At 41.4% G+C, this 25,770-nt stretch overlaps 3 protein-coding genes across 5 annotated transcripts; 1 reads left to right on the top strand and 2 right to left on the bottom strand.

Annotated features, from left to right (window-relative positions):
* Positions 1-217: 217 nt before the first annotated feature.
* Positions 218-2,036, bottom strand: rab9b (RAB9B, member RAS oncogene family). Its single transcript, XM_083915359.1, has 2 exons — positions 2,023-2,036; positions 218-1,125 (listed from the first exon to the last, which is right to left on the bottom strand). The coding sequence occupies exon 2, from the start codon at positions 1,066-1,068 to the stop codon at positions 457-459; it is 612 nt and encodes a 203-aa protein (XP_083771485.1). The 5' UTR covers positions 1,069-1,125; positions 2,023-2,036; the 3' UTR covers positions 218-456.
* pofut4 (protein O-fucosyltransferase 4) lies at positions 1,655-9,162 on the top strand. 2 transcript variants are annotated; one of them, XM_083915358.1, is made up of 5 exons: positions 1,655-1,768; positions 3,971-4,309; positions 4,418-4,798; positions 6,226-6,848; positions 7,016-9,162. In XM_083915358.1, the coding sequence occupies exons 2-5, from the start codon at positions 3,971-3,973 to the stop codon at positions 7,164-7,166; spliced, it is 1,494 nt and encodes a 497-aa protein (XP_083771484.1). In that variant the 5' UTR covers positions 1,655-1,768; the 3' UTR covers positions 7,167-9,162. The 2 variants fall into 2 exon arrangements, with proteins under 2 accessions (XP_083771484.1, XP_083771483.1); XM_083915357.1 differs by lacking the exon at positions 1,655-1,768 and adding an exon at positions 3,556-3,687.
* znf185 (zinc finger protein 185 with LIM domain) lies at positions 9,049-25,126 on the bottom strand. 2 transcript variants are annotated; one of them, XM_083915355.1, is made up of 35 exons: positions 25,002-25,126; positions 23,971-24,033; positions 23,552-23,666; positions 22,913-23,020; positions 22,786-22,812; positions 22,533-22,592; positions 22,393-22,443; positions 22,225-22,296; positions 22,047-22,127; positions 21,798-21,860; positions 21,531-21,650; positions 20,804-21,454; positions 19,815-19,880; positions 19,625-19,696; positions 19,299-19,370; positions 19,006-19,080; positions 18,723-18,803; positions 18,328-18,384; positions 18,129-18,182; positions 17,675-17,734; positions 16,221-16,271; positions 16,069-16,113; positions 15,789-15,836; positions 15,218-15,283; positions 15,001-15,072; positions 14,813-14,875; positions 14,457-14,540; positions 14,138-14,191; positions 13,818-13,853; positions 12,939-13,013; positions 12,182-12,256; positions 12,003-12,077; positions 11,844-11,900; positions 10,519-10,624; positions 9,049-9,599 (listed from the first exon to the last, which is right to left on the bottom strand). In XM_083915355.1, the coding sequence occupies exons 2-35, from the start codon at positions 23,978-23,980 to the stop codon at positions 9,498-9,500; spliced, it is 2,904 nt and encodes a 967-aa protein (XP_083771481.1). In that variant the 5' UTR covers positions 23,981-24,033; positions 25,002-25,126; the 3' UTR covers positions 9,049-9,497. The 2 variants fall into 2 exon arrangements, with proteins under 2 accessions (XP_083771481.1, XP_083771482.1); XM_083915356.1 differs by lacking the exon at positions 22,393-22,443.
* Between the last annotated feature and the right edge of the window lie 644 nt (positions 25,127-25,770).

Below are 25,770 nucleotides of genomic sequence, written 5' to 3'. Positions count from 1 at the left end.
TCATCCTGCTTTTGAGAGCAGTAATCATTTAAGTTACTTGTGCCTTACATCATATATGTAATTATACTGATGTTGGAAGTTCTCATGCATAATATCTGCCTAGGTTGGGGACACATGTCCAGAAAATACATTAGTACCTCTAAACACAGGAAAATCAGCTCATGTGAAAATGTTTTTGTGCAACGCTACTGAAAGCAGAGTACAAAGGAAGAGTGTGCCTATTACAGTTTCCCTATACCTTGCTTAGAGCAATAATTCAACTATCTAGGTACCTTGACACGACCCTCCTCAGAGCAGCTGTATCTTATCCACATTATCTTTAAGGGATACTGTACTCAGTACCTTGTACCTGCCGTATGTCTTGTACCATTAAGAATATATGACTGGCTGTCAAAACTACCACGGGCAGGTCGTTTCAGACAGAAGAAAAGAGAGAAGGTGATTACACCCGACCAATCAGCAGCAAGATGTGCGAGAGGTTTTGCGGTTGCCATGGAGATCGATAGTACTACTCAGTAGTGCATGGTCAATCTGGTCCTCAGCAGCCAGAACCTCCCTGACAGCTGCCTCAAATGCAGCGGTGACATTAGTGTCATCCTTAGCGCTGGTCTCAAAGTAAGGGCAGCAGCCGTTCTCCTCACACCAGGCCCGTGCTTCGTCCTCCCCCACCTCCCTCTGCTCCATGTCTACCTTATTCCCTAGTACCACAAAAGGGAAACGCTCAGGGTCTTTAACGTCCGAGTAGTACATAAACTCCTTCTTCCAGCCGCCCAGGTTCTGGAAGCTCTGCAGGTCGTTCACTGCAAATGTGAGCAGGCAGCAGTCGGCGCCTCTGTAGAAAGGCGTGCGCAGGGACTTAAAACGCTCCTGGCCTGCTGTGTCCCAGATCTGAAGAGTGACCAAGCGCCCGTCCACCTCCAGGTCCCGGTTCAGGAACTCCACGCCAATGGTGTGAAAGGACTGGGAGTCGAAGCGGTCTGTGACATAGCGGTTCATTAGGGAGGACTTGCCCACTCCACCGTCCCCCAGCAGGATCACTTTCAGGAGCAGACTCTTCCCGCTCATCATGATTCCTCCCACCCAGCAAGGCCTCCACACCAGGTGGCAGACCAGGGTCTATTTAACCTAGAAAGAGGAAGATGATGCAAAAATAGATACTTACTATACAACCAAAAGGAAACACAAACCACTATTGGGGAATAGGAAATGAAACATATTGAGTTGTCAGCAAAAATATCAACACCCACAAAAGTCTCTGGGCTGGACTTTGCTGCTGATTCGGTGCAGATAACTTGCCGTTCTAGCAACATTTGTATTCAACCTTGCAGCAGCCTTACTGACAGCAAATGAAAGGGAGATGTGTAATGGTTGACTAGTTTCAGGGACACAATGACAGGGGTGAAGGGCTGAGATATCTGCCAAAGGTCTCTTCTGGCTGAAGCGCCGAGCTGGATGACTACAGCCTTTTTGTTTACTACATGACACACTGACTCATGTACTCTGCTTGCCAGCCATAACACAGAACAAATTATCCTACAGAATTAAAGTCAGTCTTGGTTGTATGGCATTTAATAATAGGAGAGGTGTAGGAGTCCTAGGCCTAAACAACAGGGGCGAGTCAGGATCAAGATCTGACCACTGCACATGCGCACACAACAAACATGTACCAGCTTGTTGTCAACTGTGACTGGGAACTGGGAACTCTGTGGTCTCTGCGAAACTGTCCATGAAGTGCTTCAAAGCAGAAGTGACATAGGAACCGAAACAGGTAACATGCTTCTAAAAACTAAAACGCAACTGGCAATAATACTGTTATACTGTGTAGCGGTTTAGAAAGCCTCCCAGGCAACTAACAAGCTAGCCGGCTAGTCTGTCGGCTTGTTGACATTCATGCTAACCGTTAGCATATGCGACTCAAAACTATTTTTAAAAGCGAAAAAGAGCTAATGTTGCAGCGGGGTTATATATCTATAACTAAATGCACCTAATATAAATAGATACAAAAAACGTGTTTTCACTCACCCTGTTCCCAGCACTTGATATTGCGTGGTCTGCCCCCCTCTCCTACATCTGACTGAGATTGACGTGACGTGCGCGCCCCCCGTGGAGAAGCTGCAACGTGCACGCCGCCCGGACAAACACGAGGTCCTAAAGCCCGTAATGTTCACTTTCGATGAACGATGACAGCAAAGGGTCAGTGTGAGGTGTGGTTACTGTACAAATTGTACATTTTGAGGTGCAAGTAATTCAGTAATAGAAAAAAAACGATATATACAGTATAAACAAATACATATGGTAGGAAATGAATGAAAAATGATTTTAATTCATCATTTCTCTTTATATCGGGGTTGCCCAATTCAGCTCCTGGAGGGCCACTGTCCTGCATGTTTTAGGTTTCTCCCTGCTCTAACACACCTGGTCCTTTAGCTGCTTGATGACGAGCACAACATTAGAATCAGCTGTGTAAACGCAGGGAGAAACATAAAACATGCAAGACAGTGGCCCTCCAGGACTGGAATTGGGCAGCCCTGCTTTATATGTACAACATTTTTATTTATGTATATTTCCACATTCATTTTCTCATTCTTTTACAGATGTATTCTTTTTATGGCACTCCTAGGACTCCATACTTAACAAGTATGTTGCTACTTAGCTACTTTAAGTACTTTGGGCTCTAAACACTTTACTGTAGTTTTAAGTAAGATGCCCAACAATGAATGAAGCAATAGGTGTCATTTAACAATATAATAGGGTTGCAAAACTAAAATTATTAAGCACAGACCTACAATTGAAATAGTGAAGGATTAAAAAAAAACAGAAGGCTTATCTGTCTTAAGAAACCCCAAGTATTCAACCTGTGATAGAAAACATATTTTTTTATAATCATTTTTCATAACATGGAACAACTTTCATTAATTGAATAAACAATATAATTTGCATTATTGAGTTAGAATCAAATAGGAAAAGCAAATAAAGCAATGACATGGATATTATGATTGCATTAGGCTTTTTACAGTGACAACTGCAGATGTGTCTTTACCAATAGTATAAATTGGCTTTTTTGGATTAGTATAGGAGACTTTATTTCATTTCCATACTTCTGTGTGAAATATCTAGAAGATTTTTCTTGTTTTATGTACACACCCTACATGCTCTATATTGTGCTCTGTAATACTTTGCGACAAAATAAATATTTGTATAGCACAATTCAACAACAGGTCATTTAAAGTGCTTTACATAAAGCATTGAAAACATTGGAACGAAACATATATAAAATGACATTTAGAGATAAAATGAAATTCAGATAAATAATTACCTAAAAACAAGCAAATAGAAAAGTAAATTCGTGAATCGTAGTTATTATTAAATTATTATTGATTAATATTAAATGAAGGGTTGTATTTGTCCGAAGTGGACATTGATCAAATATGTAGAAATTCACACACACACTCCGGAGCTGTAGGTGGCGCTGTGCAGCTGCGTTTAGTTTGCGACCCAAAGGAGAACAACCCAGAGACGTAGAAGAAGAATCCGTCTGTGTTTTATTCCCTCTTGCACCGTTGGCTGTGTATTGTCAACAGACTGCTCTCCGCTCCTCAAAACCAACTTCCATGGGTAATAGCTGCGTATTTTTGGTTTGAGGAATCAAGACAACCGCCCCTTCATGTGTTTGCTGCAGTGGTAATGGTAGGAAAACAGTGTTAATGTTTCGATATTGGTGCATGCTCAGAAACCACTGACACGTCTGATGTTTGTTCAACGAAGTTAGCTGCGAGGAGAAATACCTGCATCCACCACACTTTGATTCGGGTTATGAGTTCCCAAAACATGCGTGAGATTATCTGTGAGACGTATGACTCATTAGACAGATACGAAAGTTGGTTGTTTTCTTTATTTAGAGTGGTGACTTACTCTCATCCGACTAATGCGATGCTCTGAAATGTGTTTGCTGTCCTCTTCAACCTTGCAGATGGCGGGCAGGGTCAGGCTGGTGCCCTGTGCGTGTCTGGGGCTGTTTGGTGTCCTGTGCTGGGTCTGGGTCTCCTTTGCTTCCTTTCCAGATGACCAACTTCCCCTGGAGGCCTTGGATGCAGTGGACCGAGGAGCCTTTCAGCCCCAGAGTGCTCTGTCTGAGATGGAGTTTGCCTCCATCAGTTCGTACAGAGGACCTGGCAACAATGACCGCCGCAGCAACAAGGAGCTGCCAATTCTCCTCTGGTGGAGCGGAGGACTGTTCCCACATTTCCCCGGTGACACTGAACGCATCGACTGTGCCACATCCTCCTGTCTGGTCACAAGCAACCGCAAGGTACCCCAGAGAAACGTAACCTCATAAAGCCTTTTACTGCGCGCTTACATTAATAATCATCATCACCTGAAGTTGTTCTGCCAGTAATCTTGAGTCTGATCTTGAAAGGTCCAGCGGTACAAACGGACAGCATCCGTCATCTTTTATGGAACAGACTTTCGGGCATACGAGGCGCCACTCCCTCGTCTCAGCCACCAGACCTGGGCACTGTTCCATGAAGAGTCACCCATGAATAACTACGTCCTCTCCCATGGACCGGGAATCAGGCTGTTCAACTACACTGCCACATTTCGCAGGGAGTCGGACTATCCTCTGACCCTGCAGTGGCTGCCTACCCTGGATTACTTGCTGAAGCCTGTGGTCGCGTCCCTGGAGGAGAAGAACCGGCTGAGGAGGGAGGGCCTGGCTCCTGTGCTCTACATGCAGTCTCATTGTGATGTACCATCAGACAGAAACAGATACGTCCAGGAGCTCATGAAGTACATTCAGGTACAGTACAGAGATTTTACCCCAGGGCCAATTTTACAAAGATGCATCAAGTTCAGCAACTGGTTTGTTAAGACTCCCACAGACAAGATAGAGCCGCAATGATTAGTCAGTCGACAGAAAAATGATCACCCGGAAACTATTTTGGTAATCGATGAATCGTCAAAGTAATTTTTAATGCAAAAATGGCAGAGAATGCTGTTTTCAGCCTCTCAAATATAGAGATTTGCCTGCTTTTTTTACATATTAACTAACTGCACCATTATGAAAAATGCAAGAAAGTGTGAGGAGGGGGTTTAGAGAGAGCAGGGGGGGGGGGGGCTACCCACCTCAGATTAGAGTGGATTAGAGAGCGTTAACGTTTTTATATTTGAATTTGATGTTCCAACCGGTTTGACTTTACCCCATCGCCAGACTGCTAAGATTAGGGCAGATTTAAAGTACTGGGGGGCATGTCGAGCTGTTTTCAACCCATGAAATGCAGATTTTTATAAAATTGGTGAGAAATGTCAATATTTACAGCAGAATTAATGTGTTTCATCACAGAACAGTCATATCATCTAGTTTACAGCTTAAAAACACGCTTCAGTGTACAGTTCCTCCATAACTGAATATCTGTGGGTTTTGGACTGACAAAATGCATTTAACAACATTTAAAAACATCACCTTGGACCGAGAAACTGGGTTGGACTTTTCTATCTATTTTCTGAGGTTTTATAAAACAAACAATTAATTGATTTGATTTCGACAATAATCAGCAGATTAACTGATAATAAAAAAAAATGTTAGTTGCAGCCCTAATACAAATTGCATGCTAGCGGGCCGCAGTTTTCCACTTATTATAACTGAGGAATTTTAGTTCGACAATTCACATGCTGAAGCATTGCTGTATATACGATAAATAGATGCTTTGCAGATGTTGGTAGGTATTTCTCTTTGGTCTAAGATACCACGTATTCCTTTATCATTAAAAAAAAGGATCAGTACTAAAGTTTGATTTGTTGCTCTATTTTTCAACATTGTTTCTCAGATCCTCCTTTTTTAATTGTCTTGTTTTTCCTCTGCTCCTGTTCTGCACAAATGGCAGGACACATTTATCCTTGGTGTTGAGTATCATTTTCAGCAGTCTACTTCAGTTTGAACCCTAACATAGCCATTCTTTGTAATAAACAGGATCCTATGATTGGATCACATGCAGTGAAAATCTGTAGTTAGAGTCTTCAGGTATGCAGACCTCTGTAAATGCTTTGTAAATCAAGCCCTCAGTGTGATGTTTGCGAATCCCCACGAGGAATGAAATTTTGTCTAATCAGGGATTTATGAAAAATGTAGACTATTAAAAGTGCCCCAGTGTCACATTAATAATCTCCCAAATGTTTCCTAAGTACACCTCATCTTTCGATTCTCATTCATCATTTTTCTCTCTGCAGGTGGACTCTTATGGGAAATGCTTAAACAACAAAGCTCTACCTGAACATCTGGAGGACACGGCCACTGCTACCGGCGAAGAGGCCAGCTTTATGAGTTTTGTTGCACGCTACAAGTTTCACCTGGCACTGGAGAACGGCCTGTGTCCCGATTACATGACAGAGAAACTGTGGCGGCCTCTCCATCAGGGCTGCGTGCCCGTCTATAGAGGCTCCTCCGTGGTGGCAGACTGGATGCCCAACGACCACTCTGCAATCATCATAGATAACTTTCCCTCACCGAAAGCGCTCGCTGAATTCCTCACACGTCTGGATGAGAACGATGGTGAATATGCAAAATATTTAGAGTTCAAGAACCCCGGCCGTGTGACTAACACTCGTTTGCTGAAGGCTCTGGAGACCCGCGAGTGGGGGGTTAATGACATGAGTAAACCCAACTACCTGAATGGATTTGAGTGTTACGTGTGCGACCAGGAGAATGCACGATTGGCAGCAGAACGAGCATATAGGAAAGCCCCTAAGAAGAACCAACCTCCTCAGCCTAAAATGGCTGACAACTCTCACATGGGGTGCCCCCTGCCTAGCCCGGGGTACGGAGATGTCCAACACTTACCTGCAGATGATGGGTGAGCTTGTCTTTAATTATTCATTGTGCCAGGTGTGAAATCCTTGTACTTTCTGTACTTTAATGTGAATAACAATGTCCCCGAGGGGAGAGACATAAGTCTATTTTAATGGTCTAATTAAAACATCGTCTGTGATGAGCCTAATCTGTTTGTATATCTGTCCGCAGATGGCTGCAAATATGGCCTCAGGATTACTGGCAGAGCCTGGACCAAGCAGAGGGGCTGGAGTCTCTGATAAGACATAACGAGTCAGACCCTTCGCTGCTATGGAAGCACATCCAAAACATTGCTGTGAGCAGAGCCAGAGGAAAACACTGACACAGGCCTTGAAACAAACAGAGGCGTCCTCTCTGTTTAAATACGGGAGTGAAGCAGAAATTCCTTTTATGCTTGAACCTGAGCCAAAACTCTTTTACCTTTTATGAGCAATTTAGTCACACTATAACAGATTTTGATATTGTACTCAGCTGACATAATACATTTGTCCTTTATACCAAGTTCGTTAATGGGAAATTAATGTTTTAGCGTGCTATATGCCAATATTTTCAAGTTGCTTTATTACTCTTGACTAGAACTAAGGTGCCATTATTGCCCTTACTCCGCCTTGCATTGTAAACATTAACTGCATGCGGTGCAGTTGTTCCACAGAGGCACATTCTCATGGGAGGCAGATTTTCATTGGACTAGGGCAGAGCCAAGGGGGCGCTGCCTAACTGTGTGTGAAGACCATCAAGACAGTAGCCAGTGAGGTGCATCAGCTTCTTTACAGTTACTCAACAGGTTATTAGCTCAAGTCACATTTATGTACACAGCTATTTTAAGTGACTATGCAAGGAAGACTCCACCAACAAGTGGAGAAAGCTAAATGTAAAGTAAAGCATAACTTCCCTGTGGGAAATCATGACTGCATTTGCAAGATAGTTCTCAGGAACAGCTCATCTAATGAATTTCTGTAGCGGATACTTTATATAATATTATTGCCCTGTTTCTGTTACACAACACTAAGATTATGTTTATGTGCAATCATTTTTTAATCATGCTTTTCTAAAACATGTAACTGCTTGAGACTCCATGAAAGTCCGACTATGTTTACATGCACAAAATATTATTCCAATAACGACAATATTCTACTCAGCTGCCTATATGGCTAATGAAAATTAATATTTCAATTTTATAACCGTTTATATGCAGCCGTGGCAGTCTGAGCGTGCAATGCAATGTTTGCACAAAGAACCTGTTGATATCTAAGTCTTTGCCAGCCGTGACAGTGACGCTGGTAAAGTCATAGTATTAGTGTGTATTGTTATTGTTGTTGTTTGAACTACCACCGAGGAAGTTTTGAGTATTTTGCTCGGCGTTTGTCAGTCTGCGGACAGATTTTGTCAAAGCATCACAACTATGCAAGATACAATGTTCCAATACCGAAAAGTCCATGCACCGAGCCGATACCACATAAATTAGTCCACTTTAAAGTAGTTTCTGTTAGGACTGGCTATCAAACTAGATAATAAAGTTCTATGTCAGTCATTTCCTGTATGTTTAACCTGAGCAATCATATCACCTCCATATAGGGATAATAATATAGCCTGTGAATATTCTCATTGGTCCAGGTCATCGTTATCCCCAATGGGACTGGCCAGACTGGTCAGATGCGTACATGAGCTGATGAAGCCTCTTGGATGAGAGGTGAAACGTCTAACCAAGTCCAGTTTCTTTTAACTGAAACTGCTTTGGCGATAATAATATACAGCTGTTAAAAATAAATATATATGTTTGTTTTTTTTAAGTCTCTGGTACGGATTTGTACTTAATATTGGCTGATTGGCAAGTTCTGGTATTGGTATCGGGAAGGAAAAGATGGTATCGGAACATCTCTACAGGTGTCTAGCGGAGATTAAAAAAAATAATGATATTGGTCACTAGTTCATAGTGTTTAAAAGTAGGTGTGTTTCTCCTTCCAACCAGAAATGTGAGCTTTTCTTTTGGGCATGCATTTCTACCACAGCCTTGCAAACTGTGGGCTAGTTGGTTTATGTACAACAACCATAGTAACACATGGCGCTGATGGTAAACCGCTACGAGGCCATGTGCCGCAAAAACTGAATTTGGAATATCGTCATAGTCATAGTATAAGTGTGCATGTAAACATAGTTATGTGTCTACTAGCAAACTGTCTTTACATCACATATTCATACCAGGATAATATAAATCGTTTTATTTTTTTAACAAAGCATCATACATGTGAACACAGTATTTTGTATCAGGAAGCTCTAAAGAAGTAAACATTTTATAATAAAGCCATTTCCTTGCATAACTACTGTTGCTAAATTTTAACATTGTACCCACTTTCCAGCATTAGTCTGTTCACAATAGTACACAATGTTGTACAGACATATCCTTCATAGTTAACCAAGGCAGATAAAGCTTTCACCAGCAGGAATAAAAACACAAGCTTGCATAACATGCTTTAGAAATTAGAAATCTAACCTAACATTCAGTAGTCATTGTTCACTATAGTGGTCTCTTTTTGATCACCCTAAACCATGTCATTCCTGAGTTCTGACAGAACACAGGCCAAACTTTGTCCTTTCTCACTTTATATGCAAACGGACATAAAGAGAAGGGGACGAGGATAAGAGGCTTCGATTCTCAGTCCAAGGCATTGCAGTAGCAGCTCTCACAGTGGACTTTCCCACCGTGTAGGAACATGCTGTCCATAAGGTCTCCCATTGGCTTACTACACACACCACACTGAAAAATGGAGAGAATTTTGTAAGAAAATGCAATTATGAGAAAATACAATGAAGAGCAGCATTTGTTTTCTTTGAAATGATCTCCTAGTTTACAGCTCCACAATACATAATACACAAAACTGTTGCAGCTTTCAAAACAATATTGACTGGTTGATTAATATACTGGCAAATTCATACATGTTATTCCCATGGTCTAAGACGGGATCAAACATATTGAAAACATGAGTGACTCTCTCCCAAATCCAAAAACTAGGGTGTTAAAACTTAAATGTGTGAGGCAGACAATGAGTTATAAAGATGTTCTGAGTATATGGGAGCATTTTCCATTTCAAAACTGACAACAAACAGAATCAATCTCCATATATTGTCCATGGAGTAACTCCACACTTTATACTTTATGACATCACAAGTTTTTCTAGACCATGGAGATACATAATTCTTAATTTAGGTGGTGTTCCCCTTTAATGCAACCATTGGTTACGTGCCAGACTATTTCTTAGCCAGGAGCCATGATTTCCTGGAGTCACCAATGGTTGCCCAGTAACTGCGGTAACGACAAGACTGAAAGTGACTGCTCCTGGCCAAGAAATAGTAGGCCTATGTGGCATAACTCCTTATGAAATGACAAGTTGCCGTTCACGCTTGGTTGTTTTTTTTGTACAGATTAAACAGTCAAGATATAACATATTATATTAAAGCTTTTGTTAAGCATTAGAGCTGTTGGTGCGTGGATTCTTTATACTGAGCAGAGCTATACGTCATATTAACCTGATCAATCTTCTCATCTACCTCTACAAAAAGTGTCAAAATGTCAAACTATTGCTTTAAGGTTGAAGTAAAGCTCTCTTCCTCAATGACTCTTCATATACCAGACTGTATCTTTAGCTGAAGTATATCTGAGCAGACAGATGAACTACCTTGAAGCAGTTGGGGTGGCAGTTGATATTGAGGTGCTCGATGGTGATCTTGGCATCATTGCCCACTTTCTCGTTGCAGAAGGAACAGGTGCTTGACAGCGAGCCACTGGGGAGAAACAGCGATCGAGACAAGTTAGTTTGGCAACCGACTGAAGCAGCTCTCATGCAACTGCAGCTCTGACTGGTAAAATAACCTGCGACCCTGTCTGTCCTGTGCAAGGGAACATAATGAGTGTAAATAATCCTTTGATGTCCCCGCTTAACCTCCTAATGAGCAGGCTTGGTGGAATTTCTGCCCTACTGCTTGCACATATCTAGTTTCTTCAGAACTGGAAATAATAAGACTGGGGCAGAAAGGGCTTAGGCTTATAGCTGATTTAAAAACAGGTTTAGGGAATTGTGTTGTTATCAGGTGGAGGTGGAGGGGCTGCTGCAAGAGAAACTCACAGAGCTTGATTAGCTATTATCTGACCCACTACAGAAAGGTAAAAACTTTCTCAAGGAAATCATTTGGAATAGTCAAAGTTGAGGTGGCTGTCACAATTCAAATACTGAAATAGGCTGAAATAACACTGAATTAACGTACAGTCACAATTTAACTGAAGGCTACAGAATTAAGATTTGTTTTTAAGGTGAAATGAAAATGTTGAAAGGAGCTAAAATGTCACTTCAGCCGCTTCCACGGGTGCAGTCTATCCTTGAAATGTTCAGGGGCATTTCCTGCATGGGATCGATATTCAGATCTGTATCACCAATTTCCCGCCTCAAGACCTACAGTTACGGTACAGGGATCTGCTGGACTGCCCCTTGCACCATCTTTTCTGGCATTGTCATAGCGTGCGTAAAAGGCGCAAGATGGAAATGATCCCGAATGTACATGTATGAATAGTGGAAATTAAATTTTATCCCAGTAAGTTACCAGTTGTGAAAGAGGCTTAAGTGGAGGTCCTGAAAGATCTAAGTGCAAGTACATTATATAACCTGAAACATATCAGTGGAAATGTCAAATGTGTAACTGAAAGCAGTTTGAAAGCAACTTGTGTATGAGCAGGGGATCTTGCGGGACTAGAAGAGGTGAAGATTGTTTTCAAAGTTGAAGACCACGGACATGAAAGGGTTTGAAGTGTATTTTCAAAGTGTCAGTATTGAAACGGTTTGAACTGTCAACAGATAAACGCACATCAAACACCGGTTGATGTGTAATTGGCGAAAGCAGCTGAATCGTCATTTAAAGAGCAAGAGATGAAAGCAGCTAAAGTGTCAAGTGAGAAAGGGCTCAGGTTTATACCAGGTTTATTAATGATTTAGGGGAATTGTGTTATTACCTGGAGGGGCTGCTGTAAGAGTAACTGGTGGAGCTGGAGGTCAAATAATCTGACCCACTATGGAAAAAAACTGCATTCATCAATCTTCATAAGAGCAGTTTTGTAAGGTTTATTCCACAGTATTGTCATTTGATTGTGTAAAAAATGCATTGGTCCTACCCATCCGCAGTGTCTCTTGCGTTATACAAGGACAGCTCTGTTGCATTGACATACTCCTTTACGTACACAAACGCCCTTGAGTGAGTAGAGGCAGATGAAGGAAACAGTGAGTTAATATGCATAGTTAAAATATTTGCTGTCACTTTTGTTTAAGCAGCTAGGTTGTAAAAATCACTCACTTTTTGGCCTCAGGCTCCGGTGTTTGGACACGCTGGTCTTCTTCTGTCACGGTCCTGGAATAGGTCGTGTCGTAACTGCAGACAGAGCACAGCAAAGAAGTAGTCTCTTGTTGGCCTTATTGCCATGAGTTAGATAAGATTGATACTGCCCTCATGTATGTATATATGTGTGTGTGTATGAATATATACAGTATATATATATACTGTATATATATATAAGGTCTGACTGTAGTTAAGACAAGCCTGCGAGATTTTCACAGTTTGTTCTACAAAAAATACGTCAGTAAATACCCCACTCGTGAATAATGAAGCGTGTCTTTATAAAGGCTGTTGATATCTAAACAAGACTACAATTGACAATCAGGACATGCAAAATTTGTTGGAAGCTAGTGTTGGTGCAACCGATGATTAGTTTGTTTAGAGCTTATAAAAGTATAAAAGTTCTTGCTGAACAAAACATGTAAGTATCACAAACTTTCATTCACCACAGAGCTTATTTTCTACAATAAACCAAAATCCAATGGATAAATCCTATTAGCTTTTTGCCGAGAGAACCAGGGCGATGCTAACTTCCAGGTTGGCCTACAAAAATACGTCATCCCTGCAGCACTCTGTTTCTTAAAGCTCATACAAGGACTGATCTATTGCATTGACATTCTCCTACATGTACACAAACCCCCTTGAGCATTTACATATGCATAGTTAAAATATTAGCTGTCACTTTAATTTAAACGTCTAGGTTGTAAAAATCACTGACCTTTTGGCCTCAGGCTCCGGTGTTTGGACACGCTGGTCTTCTTCTGTCACGGTCCTGGAATAGGTCGTCTCGTAACTGCAGACAGAGCACAGCAGCGTTAGCCACATCTTTCACTCACTGGCGACAGCAGTGTGATGGGTTATACAGAAGGACTCTACATCTGTCAAATGTAACTCAGGAGGTAATCATTTTCTGCCATCGCTTGTTAATGGCATGCTGTTTAACGGGCTGTGATTTGACAAAAGGACATCTCTTAATACACATCATTAATCTGACATCTGGAGACTGATAATTAGACGGAGGGGAAATGAGGGCAAATTGAAAGACAATGGGAGAGCAGCTCTTGTCATTTAACTTCAGTAATAGAGTTGAGTCAGGAGTCTGTCTAACCAGGATTCATTGCAGGTAACTGCAGTATTAGGGGGATACAGCGACGTTCCCACCAGGTATAGCCTAAGTCTCTCCCCCCCTGACTAAGACGGCTGTGTTACAGACATACACAAAAACAGATCCAGTTGGTGAAAGTGTAAAACAAGCCCAGATGACCTCATGGTTTTGTCTTTGATATTAAATACAGATTTCATCAAATTAAACATCAATTCCACTCAAAGAATAACATGTACATTTAATTAGGACTGTACCTAACAGTTTAAAGCTTTATCTATAACAGGCAAATGCTGTGCAGATGCTTTTTTTTAATGTTTATTCATTCTCATCACACTCATCAAAAAAATGCTACAGCCCTACATTTAATTTTAAAAGAAGAGTGTTTTTACAAAAAGTAAGAGAACCAACAGACCAAATAGTAGAAAATAACGCTCTGGAGAAAGGATTCTTGCATTAAGCTGTGTGTGTCTGACATTAAGATCATAAACTTACCGATCCATATCGGGCTGTGGATCACTGTGTCTCTCCCTGGAAAGTAAAGGAAACTATATTAGACTTTTAGTGTCAGCTGGAGCAGTCAATACTGGACTCTTTCCAGTTTTTATAAGTGTATGAGGCTGATCTTTCTGATTCACAGCTACAGAGCTGTCAGGATTTATTCACCAGGTGAGGTCTCTTTTTCCAGTGTAATGCAGCATTGCCTGATTCTGAGCCCTCCCATTGTAATTGTAAACATCACTTACATGACTCTCCCGCTCTCAATTCCTTCTAATCTCCCCAGTTTTTTCATCATAAGAGGTGAGTTTCCAAACCTGATAGTGGTGATGGTTGTGATTGTCTCTGTTTGTGTCTGTGTAACCTTGGAGCTACAAAACAGAGGACATCCTTGTGTCATATAGAAGGTCTAGCAGTGCAGGTGAGGAAGTGACAGTATTCAAGTTAACATAAGTTGAGAAGGAGTTGATTATTCTCAGACTAAGCCGCAAGGAAGTTTCAGCTTGTATTTAGCTTGCTTTAATTAAATGGTTGACAGGCACTGAATTTTAAGATGCTATAATGACATCCTGCTGAAATTGTGAAAAATAAAGTGGTTTAATATGCATTTAATGAGCCCAGCCACAGTGGAGATACCTTTCTTCCTCTTCTGTAGTGGTGCTGACAGTATAGACAGTAGGTGATGTCCACCTGTCCCATGGGGAGTCATTGTCAGTCGACCTTGAGCACAAACAAATTAATTGTAGCATGAGGGGATGACAAATTCACACTCTTTATACTGTTAGAAAAAAGAAATGGCTAGAAGGGGACCTGTTTACCGCAGTTGTGAGGAAAAGTCGTAACAAATATATATCTGACCTATTTTCATCAGCGCCTGTGCGCAATGTTTTCTGGTTCAATGAGTAGATGCTGCAAAAGCCTAGTTACTTCGCAGTAGTGAAAGGGAAGGAGGTTATGGGAATAAAAGGAGCTTTTAATAAAAGATGACTTACTTTCTCTCAAACATGACCATCGTCTGTTCATCTACAGTTTGGCCTCCTGGTATGACTTCTTGGCTGAGAGGAGACATACATTGAAAGGCTTTTAGCAGGTAATGGACATGGATGCATGATGTAGATGAATGAAACATAGTGGACTGTATTGTGTGGAAGTGTAAGAGTAAATCGAAGTGTGTCATCACCTCTCTTCTGTGTCGGCCTGCTGAGGTGTGCTGGTATCCCATGTGCGTGCCCATGACCGGTGAGAGCTAAGCCTAGAGAGAGAGAGAGAGATGTAGACATTATGACAGCATTCTACATTATGTGCACTCTGAGAGAATAATTTCTGCAGGACCACAGTCCTCCTTTTCCCCCATGTCTCATTCATAACACAATTATGCACTAAACTCAGTTTAATACCTTGTGGTGTCAGTGCTGATAGGGATGACATTGTCTGCGAGGGATTCCAACGCATTACTGCTAATACTGTCAAACACGCACACACACAAAAAGGGGGAAGAAAACATTGAAATAAAACATTAGAATATCAGAATAATGGGGCTGTCTCTGGTTTAAAGCACTGTGAACCGCAATGTCCCAGCTACAGGTACACATGGTGAACATATCACCGTCACACTGAATATAAAGAAAATTGGACTACATTTTTAGTAAGATTAGTTGAATGATGGATCAACAGCAAATTAATTAACAGCAATTGTGCTTATCAATTCAAAAGTGTCATTTGTTAAGCAAACAAACATTTATTGGTTTCATTTTCTAAAATCTAAGAATTTTCTGCTTTATATCAGTATTTTGAATACATTTGAGTTTTGGACTGTTAAGGAAGTCACTTTGGCCTTTTGCTATTTTTTTATTTTTATAGACTTCCAAACTATTTGCAAATAAATCAAAAGGGATTTGAAAAGATAACTGATAAAAAAAAAACGTATTATCTTGATCATAGAAAAGTTGTTGGATGAGTGCAACCTACATTGTTTCTGGACTTGGATGTTTGTTCTCCATGTAGGTAGGGGACACACTGAAGAAAATAAATAAATAAAATCAACATTTGTGTATCAATAAGATGTAGCCCCAGGGCACAATGTTTCTGGTATGATAGCACCTGATTATGAATAATAATAATTTCAATAACCAACCAAGTGAAGCAGTTGTAGTAACTATGACACTATGTAGTAGCATTATAGTATTGGTGCTTCAAACAGAGGTTACAATATAGAAAAAGGGGTGAATTTGCATTATCATTCCAGTACCTGTTGATGGAAATATGAGAGAGAGGCTGGAGCAGGTCAGAGGAGCTGCAAAAGAGAAAAGTGGCTCATAATCAGAAACTGCTGCATTATGCATGCCGAGATGTTATCTGGCTGGCTGGAAAACAGTCACAGCTCCAAACCAATATGATTACCTGTTAGAGGATGTGGTCCCTATCGGATATGGATCAAACGGATCAGCCGAGCTGAAAAACAATTTCACACTGATTTCACTCTCAATTGTCAGCATGGCCCATCTTGTGTCGGAGGAATTCTGATCACATTGACTCATAATGGAAAGATTTAATGCAGTTTGAATGGTAAACAGAAACACAGAGGAACTCGAGGCCAAACTCAATCAAAATCAGAATCTTGGTGTCTTTGACAAAATGGAAAGACTGTTCTGCTGCTGAATGGCAAAATCAGTGTGTTTCAGGTTTTCTTCACCCAAACTGAACCCTGATTTCAGTCTAAATATACCAATTACTACAAGCTAAACAGATCATTACTATGATCAAATCTGTTTACAGATATTTTGTCAACAAGAAATTATTTCCTAAACAATTCATTTGCATTCATTATCATACACATTAAACGTAATGTGCCTATTTCACTGGAATAAGAATCTATTTTACAATTAAATCCCATTATTAAGCAAATTATTTTTTTCACTCTGTGTCAATGGAGTGAAACTGTTTTGTTAATACATTTACATATACTGTACATTGCATACACTTTAAGACAGACATCTTAAAGGTCCCATATTATACCTTCTCAGGTTTATACTCGTATTTTGGGTTTCTACCAGGACATGTTTACATGCTCCAATGCTCAAAGAACACATTCTTTTTCTCATACTGTCTGTGTGAATATACCTATATTCAGCCGTTGTCTGAAATGTTCCGTTTTTTAGCGCCTGTCTCTTTAAGACCCCCTCCCAAAAAAGCCCAGTCCACTCGGATTAGTCAGTTTTTCTGGGTCTTCCACATCTATGTTCTTGGTGTCTCTGCACCATCATTGCAGTCGATGAATGACTTTAACGGCAATGTAGCTGCACTTTCTACCTATATATAGAGGCCTCTTCCATTGGCACTTTTGGCAGCTGTTTTACAGCCGCTTTTGACCACTTAAACTCACCTTGTCGGCATTTAAATAGAAAGAGCACAAGTTGCGACATTAGAATAGAAATGTCTGTAGTAATATCCTACATGTTTGTCAATTCAGGTACCTTTTATGAAACTGAACTATAAACTACTAAAATACAAAGACAGCCAAAATACACAGAGGACGGGTAGCCCCGTTGTCATGGAAACATTGGGTTTACGTGTTGAGTCAAGCTGAACCAAGCCTGCCCATGTGTATTGAATAATGGAAATATAGTATAGTTGTGACATCACAACGGTACAAAAGTCCTGATGGCTCATTGAAAGACATAGTTTCTGAATACGGTTTGTGTGCATTTCTCTGTGGATTGAGCGTTTTGTACTTTCACAGTATTTATAGTACCTCATGCTGCTTTATTATTAAAAAAGTAGAGAAACTCTTACTTTTTATAATATGGGACCTTTAAAGCACTCTCCAGTATAGGATGTGGCAGTGAATAAACTACCTGGATTCAGTGACTGTGGTCCGCTCATATGAGCTCCATGGATCTGCAATGTCCTCTTGGCTACATGGAGGCGAGACAGCAAAGTGGTGGAGGGTAGGACGGATGAATGGCATGATGGGAAGGGAAAAGAGGGCAAGTAGAGGTAAGTGTGGTTCTTCTCATACACTATTTACAATGCTAGTCCATTAGAAAAGCTTGAAAACCACTGAACTATTTAACGAGCATGAAAACCATCTGAATATAGTACTGATAATGCTGTATAGTGTGTGTGTGTGTGTGTGTGTGTGTGTGTGTGTGTGTGTGTGTGTGTGTGTGTGTGTGTGTGTGTGTGTGTGTGTGTGTGTGTGTGTGTGTGTGTGTGTGTGTGTGTGTGTGTGTGTGTGTGTGTGTGTGTGTGTGTGTGTGTGTGTGTGTGTGTGTGTGTGTGTGTGTGTGTGTGTGTGTGTGTTCATACCTTTTGTCAGTAATGATCACAGTTTTGGTGGTTATAGTGACTGTCTCTGTGGAGCTGGCGGGCAGAGAGACACGGCATAGTTGCAGGCAGAGTTAGTATAAATCATTACAAGGCATATCTGGATAGAATGCATTTCTTAGCAGGAACAGCTCTGCATAGATAGATAATTGTTTAAGAGCAGCCTGTCATCTCCTTCTACCTTTGTGTTTCTGTGGCTGTCTCATCTGTCTGTATCTCCTTTCGCTGCGTGCTGAGGCTGGCGGAGACAAAACAAAGCCGCAATACTAATCAGTACAGAACATGCTCTTCTACTTCCAGTCGTGCCGCAGATAAGACGTGGCTTTTCTGTTTCAAAGTATTACTGAGTCGCTTCAGGAATCTGCGACTTTGTTTCTTTCTAACATGGTGCAGGGGTTAATATAGAATGCTGGAAGTAGAGGAGCCCTGATTTATGGATCAAACAAACGTGAGGCGGTCAGGGTTTATTAAAAAAAACGCCTGGGACGCTTGGCCCCCCTTCATGTGCAGTGATACAGATTAATGGTAGCAGGGAGGGACTGGGAGCAGAGGCCATCAGAAGGATCTCTTTCTCACCTGCGTGCCTCTGTGTTGATTGGGATGACATCGTTAGCCAGGAGATCCAGGCTGCTACTGGTCTTTGCTGGGCATGACTCACTAAAAGACATCAAACACAAAAGTCATATACCGAGCAGAGTTTGTGCACAAAACTGTATATCCAGCTACAAAGTAAGTTAAGGTAATGCCTCTGCTTGCTACTGATGAGAGGGAACTATCGATTTTCTACTGATGAAAGGATAATTCCTTGCATAACATCTGTGTTTGGGGCTTGGGTGGGAAAAAAGCTCTCTTCCTATACCTGTCTAGTCCGCTAAGCAGATCCTGACTCCAGCGTCCTGGGCTGGGGGGAACAGGTTCTGCCGACTCCTCGGGACTGCGGAGGCGGAGAGGATGAGAGGAAGAGGAAGTGGAGAAGGTGATTAACAAAGAGGGGGGATTTAGGATTCAGAGGAGATTTCAGAGCAAGAACAGGCCAGTTGAGGTGGAGGAGAAGGGGGATCATTAGAATTGCAACAGTGCCACCTTGTGGGTAATATTCAGAGAAGCTTTACTGTAAGTGCACAGAGAGCAAGAATATATCTTTTAACAAACCCATCAGAGAGAGCCAGGAGATCATCTGTCATTGTAATACAGTTCAGCTCTGGAGCTGGCTCCTGTTCAGATCTGCAGTCAGTCAGAGAAAACAAATAAGTGCACCTGCTTTGGAACGTAGGACCACATCTTTATATTACATTTGTAAGTACCACATTTAATCAAGTCTAATTTGGGACACCCTCTTGTGTGAGGTAGTTTTAGGCACCTGCAATTTAGATGTGGGTTTTATGATTACTTTGAAGGGAACACAGTGGCAGTTAGCCATTGCCTCTTTTCTTGCCAACCCTGCTATGACATGAATGAGGAAGTTGTTGGTTTTATACCCGTCCTCTGTGGTGCGACCGTCTGCTGAGCCTCCTTCTTCCTCTGCCAGCGCTGGCTCATCATCCATAAAGCTGGAGAGGAAATAAACTCTTATTATCAGATGCTTGTTGAGGCTGGAGGCACTAACATGATTTTCTTTTTTTTTTCATATTGGTGTCTGCTGCTTTCATCTTTTTCTTTTCTCAGTACCTGGTTGAACTTGTGCCGAAAGAAATGAGAGTGTCGGACAAGGTAGTGAGTGTGTCAACATTGGAGCTGTGGAAATAGATGGAGAACAAACACATGACATTCCAGGGCAGACTCCAATCACACACGTACAAAGAGTGAGAGCAAACATACATAAACAAAGTCACATGAAGGCACATTCAAAAACTTTGCTTAACAATTGTGATATTCGTTCATTCTATTACATATTAAAAATATCTGGGCAGACATTATGCTGATTATGAGTGTCAGAGATATGTTACACTATGCAGTGAAAGTTTTTATTAGATTTATGTTGTTTTCATGTAATATCTTAAAGGTCCCATATTGTGAGGTGTCCATGTTTTGTTTTTACTATAAAGCAGGTCGAGGTGCTAAATAAATACTGTGAAATTATCAAAAAAACTCAATCCACAGAGAAATGCACACTTCTGTACAGTTGTGATGTCACAACTATACTATATATATATGTAGAAAGTGCTGCAACAGCGCCGTTATAGTCGTTGTACGGCTGCAATGACGGTGCAGAGATGCCGAGAGTGCAGATGCGGAAGACCTGGAAACACTGACTAACCGGAGCAGACTCAAATTTTTTGGGAAGGTGGCTTAAAAAGACAGGTGCTAAAACTCAGCTATTAAGACAGAGGGTGAATACAGGACTATTCAGACAGACAGTATGAGACAAATTATGTTGTTTTTGAATATTAAAGCATGTATACATGTCTAGTAGAAACCCAATATACAAGTATGAAGCTGAAAATGAGCATAATATGGGACCTTTAATATACAAAGTTACCAGGAATTGAAGCTGTGAAATAAATATATTGGAGACTATGAAATGTAGTGAAGTATAAGTATAAAGTAGCATGTAACAGTAATGAGGACCTGCACTTAACATAAATGTAAGTATTTCCTGCGACTGATACAAGGTTACAATATGTGGTAGCAATGATTTTGGTTAGTGGAAATCTGACCTTGCTGGTGCTGGTGCTTGTTCAAGTTCAGGTTCAGGTTCGGGTTCAGTCTTCACTGTAATCTCTGTGACAGCAGACAGTGGGACAGGTGAAAGTGGGATAGGTGAGGCCTGGTCAGGGGATGCTGGAGTAGGCGATACTTGGGTTGGTGACGCTGGTGTGAGATCAACCAGAGGGGGGTCAACTTGCCCAGAAACATCTGCAGCCTCTGGTTCCGGCTTTATACAGACTGTTCGAACATACTCAGGGATGAGTTCAGGCAGAGGAGTGGCCACCTTGGTGCACCCTGGTGTCATGTCTTCAAATGGGTCTTTTACTGCAACATACTCTTGAGGGAGATCTTCCTTCACAGGCTCTGGGGCAACCTCCTCAAACTTTGGTGCCAGCGGCTCATTAACAGCATTAACAACGTCTGCAGCCTCTGGTTCTGGCTCTATACAGACTGTTCGTACATACTCAGGGATGAGTTCAGGCAGAGGAGTGGCCACCTTGGTGCAACCTGGTGTTATGTCATCAAATGGATCTTTTACTGCAACATACACAGGAGGGGGGTCTTCCTTCACAGGCTCTGGGGCGGCCTCCTCCACCTTTGGTGCCACCCCCGGCTCATTAACAGTGACATCAACAGCTGTCTTCACACTGATGTCGACTCTGTAAACCACACAGGTAATGAATGAAATTGAAGGAACAGGAAGCTCTTGTGCTGGAAATGGAAACATGGACTTACATTTTCTGAGGTTTGAGCTCAGGTGCGGAGGCAACAGATGTGACAGGGACGAGGCAGGAGGGGGACGGGATGCTGGCAGGTGCTGGAGTCACAGCGCTGTCATCATCAGTAATCTCCACCCTGCACATTTGTAGCCAAACGCACGTGTGGAATTGGGTGTGAACACACATGGCAGCAGACAGACAGAGTAACATTTAATACAAGACATACTTAGACTCACAGGTTTGTCCTTTGTTTAGAGATACGTATATTAGAGGGAGCATTTACCTTTTAGCCACGAATGATGGACTGGTGTTAACCAATGAGGTGTGAGGCGCCTGTTCTTGGGACCTGAGGTTTTTCAACACAGTTCTCATAAATACATCCCAAATGCTCAACATTTAAAATTACATGAGTCAAAAACACAATTTCTCAATGTGTAGGGAGCTTTTTCTCACTTCTTTTATGATTTAGGAATTACAGAATCTGACTATGTGTTAAGATTAGAATCAGGAGAATGACATAAGACATACATACTCAAATTTCTTAGCAGCAGAAAGCACATAAGACCGTTGCCTGCCTGCAGATTTCTTCAGAACATTGCTGGCTGCCTCCGTCCTGCGAAATGAGTCATTATGATGTTAATGTTATCTCTTTCCCGAGGCATGAAAGTTCAAATTGGATGGTGTTCTTCCGCGTGAGAGGAGAGTCTTACCGTTTCTCCTGCTCCTCATTGCTAAGCTGGTTATCCTGGTTGTCTGGAGTGGGCCTCACAGTGTAAGGGGCTCTGAAACAGGGGTGCAAACACACACACACCTCATGAAATATACATTCTCATTCAGCTGCCAGTGGTCAACTAAGAATCGGATTTGTATGTGTTTACATTTTCTTGTAGGTCTCTGATGGTTTTTTTGTGAATTGTGTAGGTGTTCCACTGAAAAATCCAAAACAGAAGATCACATTCATGTGGTAATGTCTAGTCACACTATCAACTCTGCTTGTTGAAGTAACAGAAGCTCTTACCTAACGCCGTTAGTTGTAGAGGATGAAGCAGGTGGTTTGTCTAGCTTAGTGAATACCCCCCTGAAAGAGAAACAAAAACAAAAAGCATGATAAAATTCATTCATTTTTTGCCGCTACACTGTAGTCTATTAGGTTAATTACAAAAAGCTTGACGTAGTGCCACTTTTCAGTTCCCAGATGTCCCTTCATCTGCTTTTGATTTAGGTATCTAGTTTTTAAATTGAATGTCTAAATGTCTATGTGCTAGTCTTACCTGATCAGGTACCCTGATGATGGCACTCTAAATTCAAAACAGAGACTCATTATCAGCACAATCATGTGTTATGGGAGGTTTACAAACGCTTCGGTAGATAACTCTGACATTAGAAACCTGTGTTTACCTTTCAGCATCAGGCTTTGTGGGTGGCGGAGTGGATGTTGTTGGTGACGACACTGGACTGGTCTCAACAGGGGCTCCGTTCAAACGTCCAGCCCTTACTTCTGCTAACCTGCAGGAATTGACAGGAATTTGGTTTTGTCCATTCAAGTGACTTAGTAATGGAAATATGGACAGAACCCCATTTAAAGGTCCTATATTGTAGAAAGTGAGATTTAAGTGTCTTTATTTTATTATAAAGCAGGTTAAGGTGCTTAATAAATACCACCCATTCTCATTCCACAGAGAAATGCACACAGTTCATATTCAGAAATTGTGTCTTTAAACAAGCCGTCAGGACTTCTGTACAGTTGTGATGTCACAACTCTAATATATCTATATATCTAATATATCTATAGATATATATAGATATAGATATAGAAAGTGCTGCTACAGTCATTCCCCGCCTGCAATGACATCAGGAGCGCAGATGCGGGAGACCCCGAAATGCAGACCATTCAGAGCAGACAAGGGTTTTTTCAGGAAGGGGCTTAAAGAGACGGGCGCTAATACGGAGTTTCAGACAGAAGGTGAATACAGGTTTATTCAGTCTGTGAAATATAAACAGTGGAGGAAGTGAAGTATAAAGTAACATGTGACTAACCAAGGTTTCTCTTCGGTCTCAGCCTGATCATCACTGCGCTGCTGCAACCAGCTGCCGTCATCCCTCAGCCTGGTCCGCACTTTGGTGGTACGTAACACAGATGCTTTGTCCCCCTCTGAGACACAAATGCGTGCATGTCACATCATCTCAGAAATTATACACACTGTGGGCTACATCATTATGAAATCTTAATTTACGTCTGCTTGATAGCATGCATGATATGCAGTCTCCTTTGGGCTGACACACGCCACATAATCAACCTCTTGTATTTTGAATTAAATCAAGGCAATGACCAGATCAGAAGATCAGAATGTACACAGTCATCAGCCCACCGCAGAGACACACCCTCGGATGCTCTCTGTTTTTATTGGAGGAAACACGTCATCTCACATTCAGATCCCATCTGTCAGCATACTCACCTTTTGACATGCTCGTTCTAGAGGTTTCTGTCTCTTCTTTGTTCTGTTAACTTTACAAGCCACCTGAAAAAGATATATTGGAACCACATCATGATTGTGTTAAAAGACTTTTCTAGCAAATTGCAATTTATCATGTCAAGTCTTGGTTCAGAGCGATCCTTCTCACGCTATGTTCCTTCTCAATGAGGAACATGTGCTCTGTAAAGCATTCCTCAGTCTCATCCTTAAGACATGTCGATGATCCTGTCCTACCACTTTTTTTAAATAAGAAAAATCCCTGCTGTTGCCTTAATATGAATGGGCTCACACAAATCCGTATAAATGATATTTTGTGTTTGAATACAAAATATACTCACACAGAATGATTTGTGTGATTGGGTAAATAAAAGCTTCCTTTCACACATATACAAATAAGTTGACCACCTTAGTTATTTATGGTCAAAAAAGAAGTGCTCAGAGGGGAAACCAACTTCCCCATGAGAACTGAATAAGAAAAGGAAAATACCAATGAAACACAGAAGAGTGTTCCCTTATCAAAAAATAAGCACGTACTACAGCTTATGCAAAAATTGTAAAGCCAAATTCAGAATGCAAATATGTAATGAAACTGCTTGGGGCTGTGAATTCTACTTAATCTAAAAGAGCGTCGCCACAATATCTCTTGGCCTCGATATTGGTGACAGAGCAAATACACTCAGGGTTTAGAAAGCATATTTATCCTAGGTTTAGCACATCTGTCCACACGGGATAAATGATTGATGAAGAGCGATAGCGTTTAAGACAAGCAAGGAGCAGGATAGACAACACTACTGAGAAGCAATCATGACAGGGAAACACCCAGAAAAAAATGAAAGGGCAAACACTGACAAACACCAGTTAACACTTTCAACAAACAGTTTATGTGACATGATTGATTACTTTACTTTACTTTTTTAGTTTTTACAGATACTTAATTACTGAAGCTCTAAATACAGAATATATACAGATACCTTTAATCACTTTGTGGATAAAACACCTGTCAGAGTACATACCTGCCTTTACGTTATATCCAACAGAGAAGCGTCCACCCAGCTCAGTTGAGAATCTGTGACTAGTGTGTCCCTCCGAGTGTGAGTAGAGGGAAAGTCTTTCTCTGTCTGACAGGTGTCTCAGTCCCTGTGCTAGTGAACAGGTACGGGCGTGAGCACTAACAAGCCCAGCCAGTCAAGGAAGGTAGATGTGGGGTGGAGCAGTTTGTGTATCTAAGTGTGTGTGTGTGTGTGTGTGTGCGTGTGCCTGTGCGTGTGCCTGTGCGTGTGCGTGTGCCTGTGTGTGTGTGTGGGTGTGTGTGTGTGTGTGCGCGCGCAAAATAGAGGTTGCCAAGAGCTCATTTGTTTACTACATCTGCGCTTTGTTCATGGGACTCAGCAAGCATATACCTGTTGTGCAGGTGGGTGACAATCAATTCTGTGAGCAAGCGAAGCAAAGGAAAGAGGGCGACAACAAGGAGCACAGCATGGCAAACATGAAGGAAGCGACTTGCGGCAACACCTCCTGTGGGAACGCTCCTCTCATGCTCGCTGAATAGGAAAACCCAGCAAGCACAGTAATCATTAAAGTGAGATCCACAAACACACACAACTGAACTGAAATAACACAAAGGACCAGCATTCCACACTTCAATTAAAATAACATATAAGCCATTGTCATTTGGGATGTATTTAAGAGCACTTTCATTTATTTTTGAACAAAAAAAAGTGAAACCACCACTTTAATAAATCAAATTTCCTAAATAATCAGTCCAGTAAAAGTCAATTATGA

Source organism: Echiichthys vipera (assembly GCF_963691815.1).
Source record: "Echiichthys vipera genome assembly, chromosome: 6".
Classification (NCBI taxonomy): Eukaryota; Metazoa; Chordata; class Actinopteri; order Perciformes; family Trachinidae; genus Echiichthys; species Echiichthys vipera.
The sequence above is the reverse complement of the archived record's forward strand: the minus strand, read 5'-3'. Positions and strand labels throughout refer to the sequence as shown.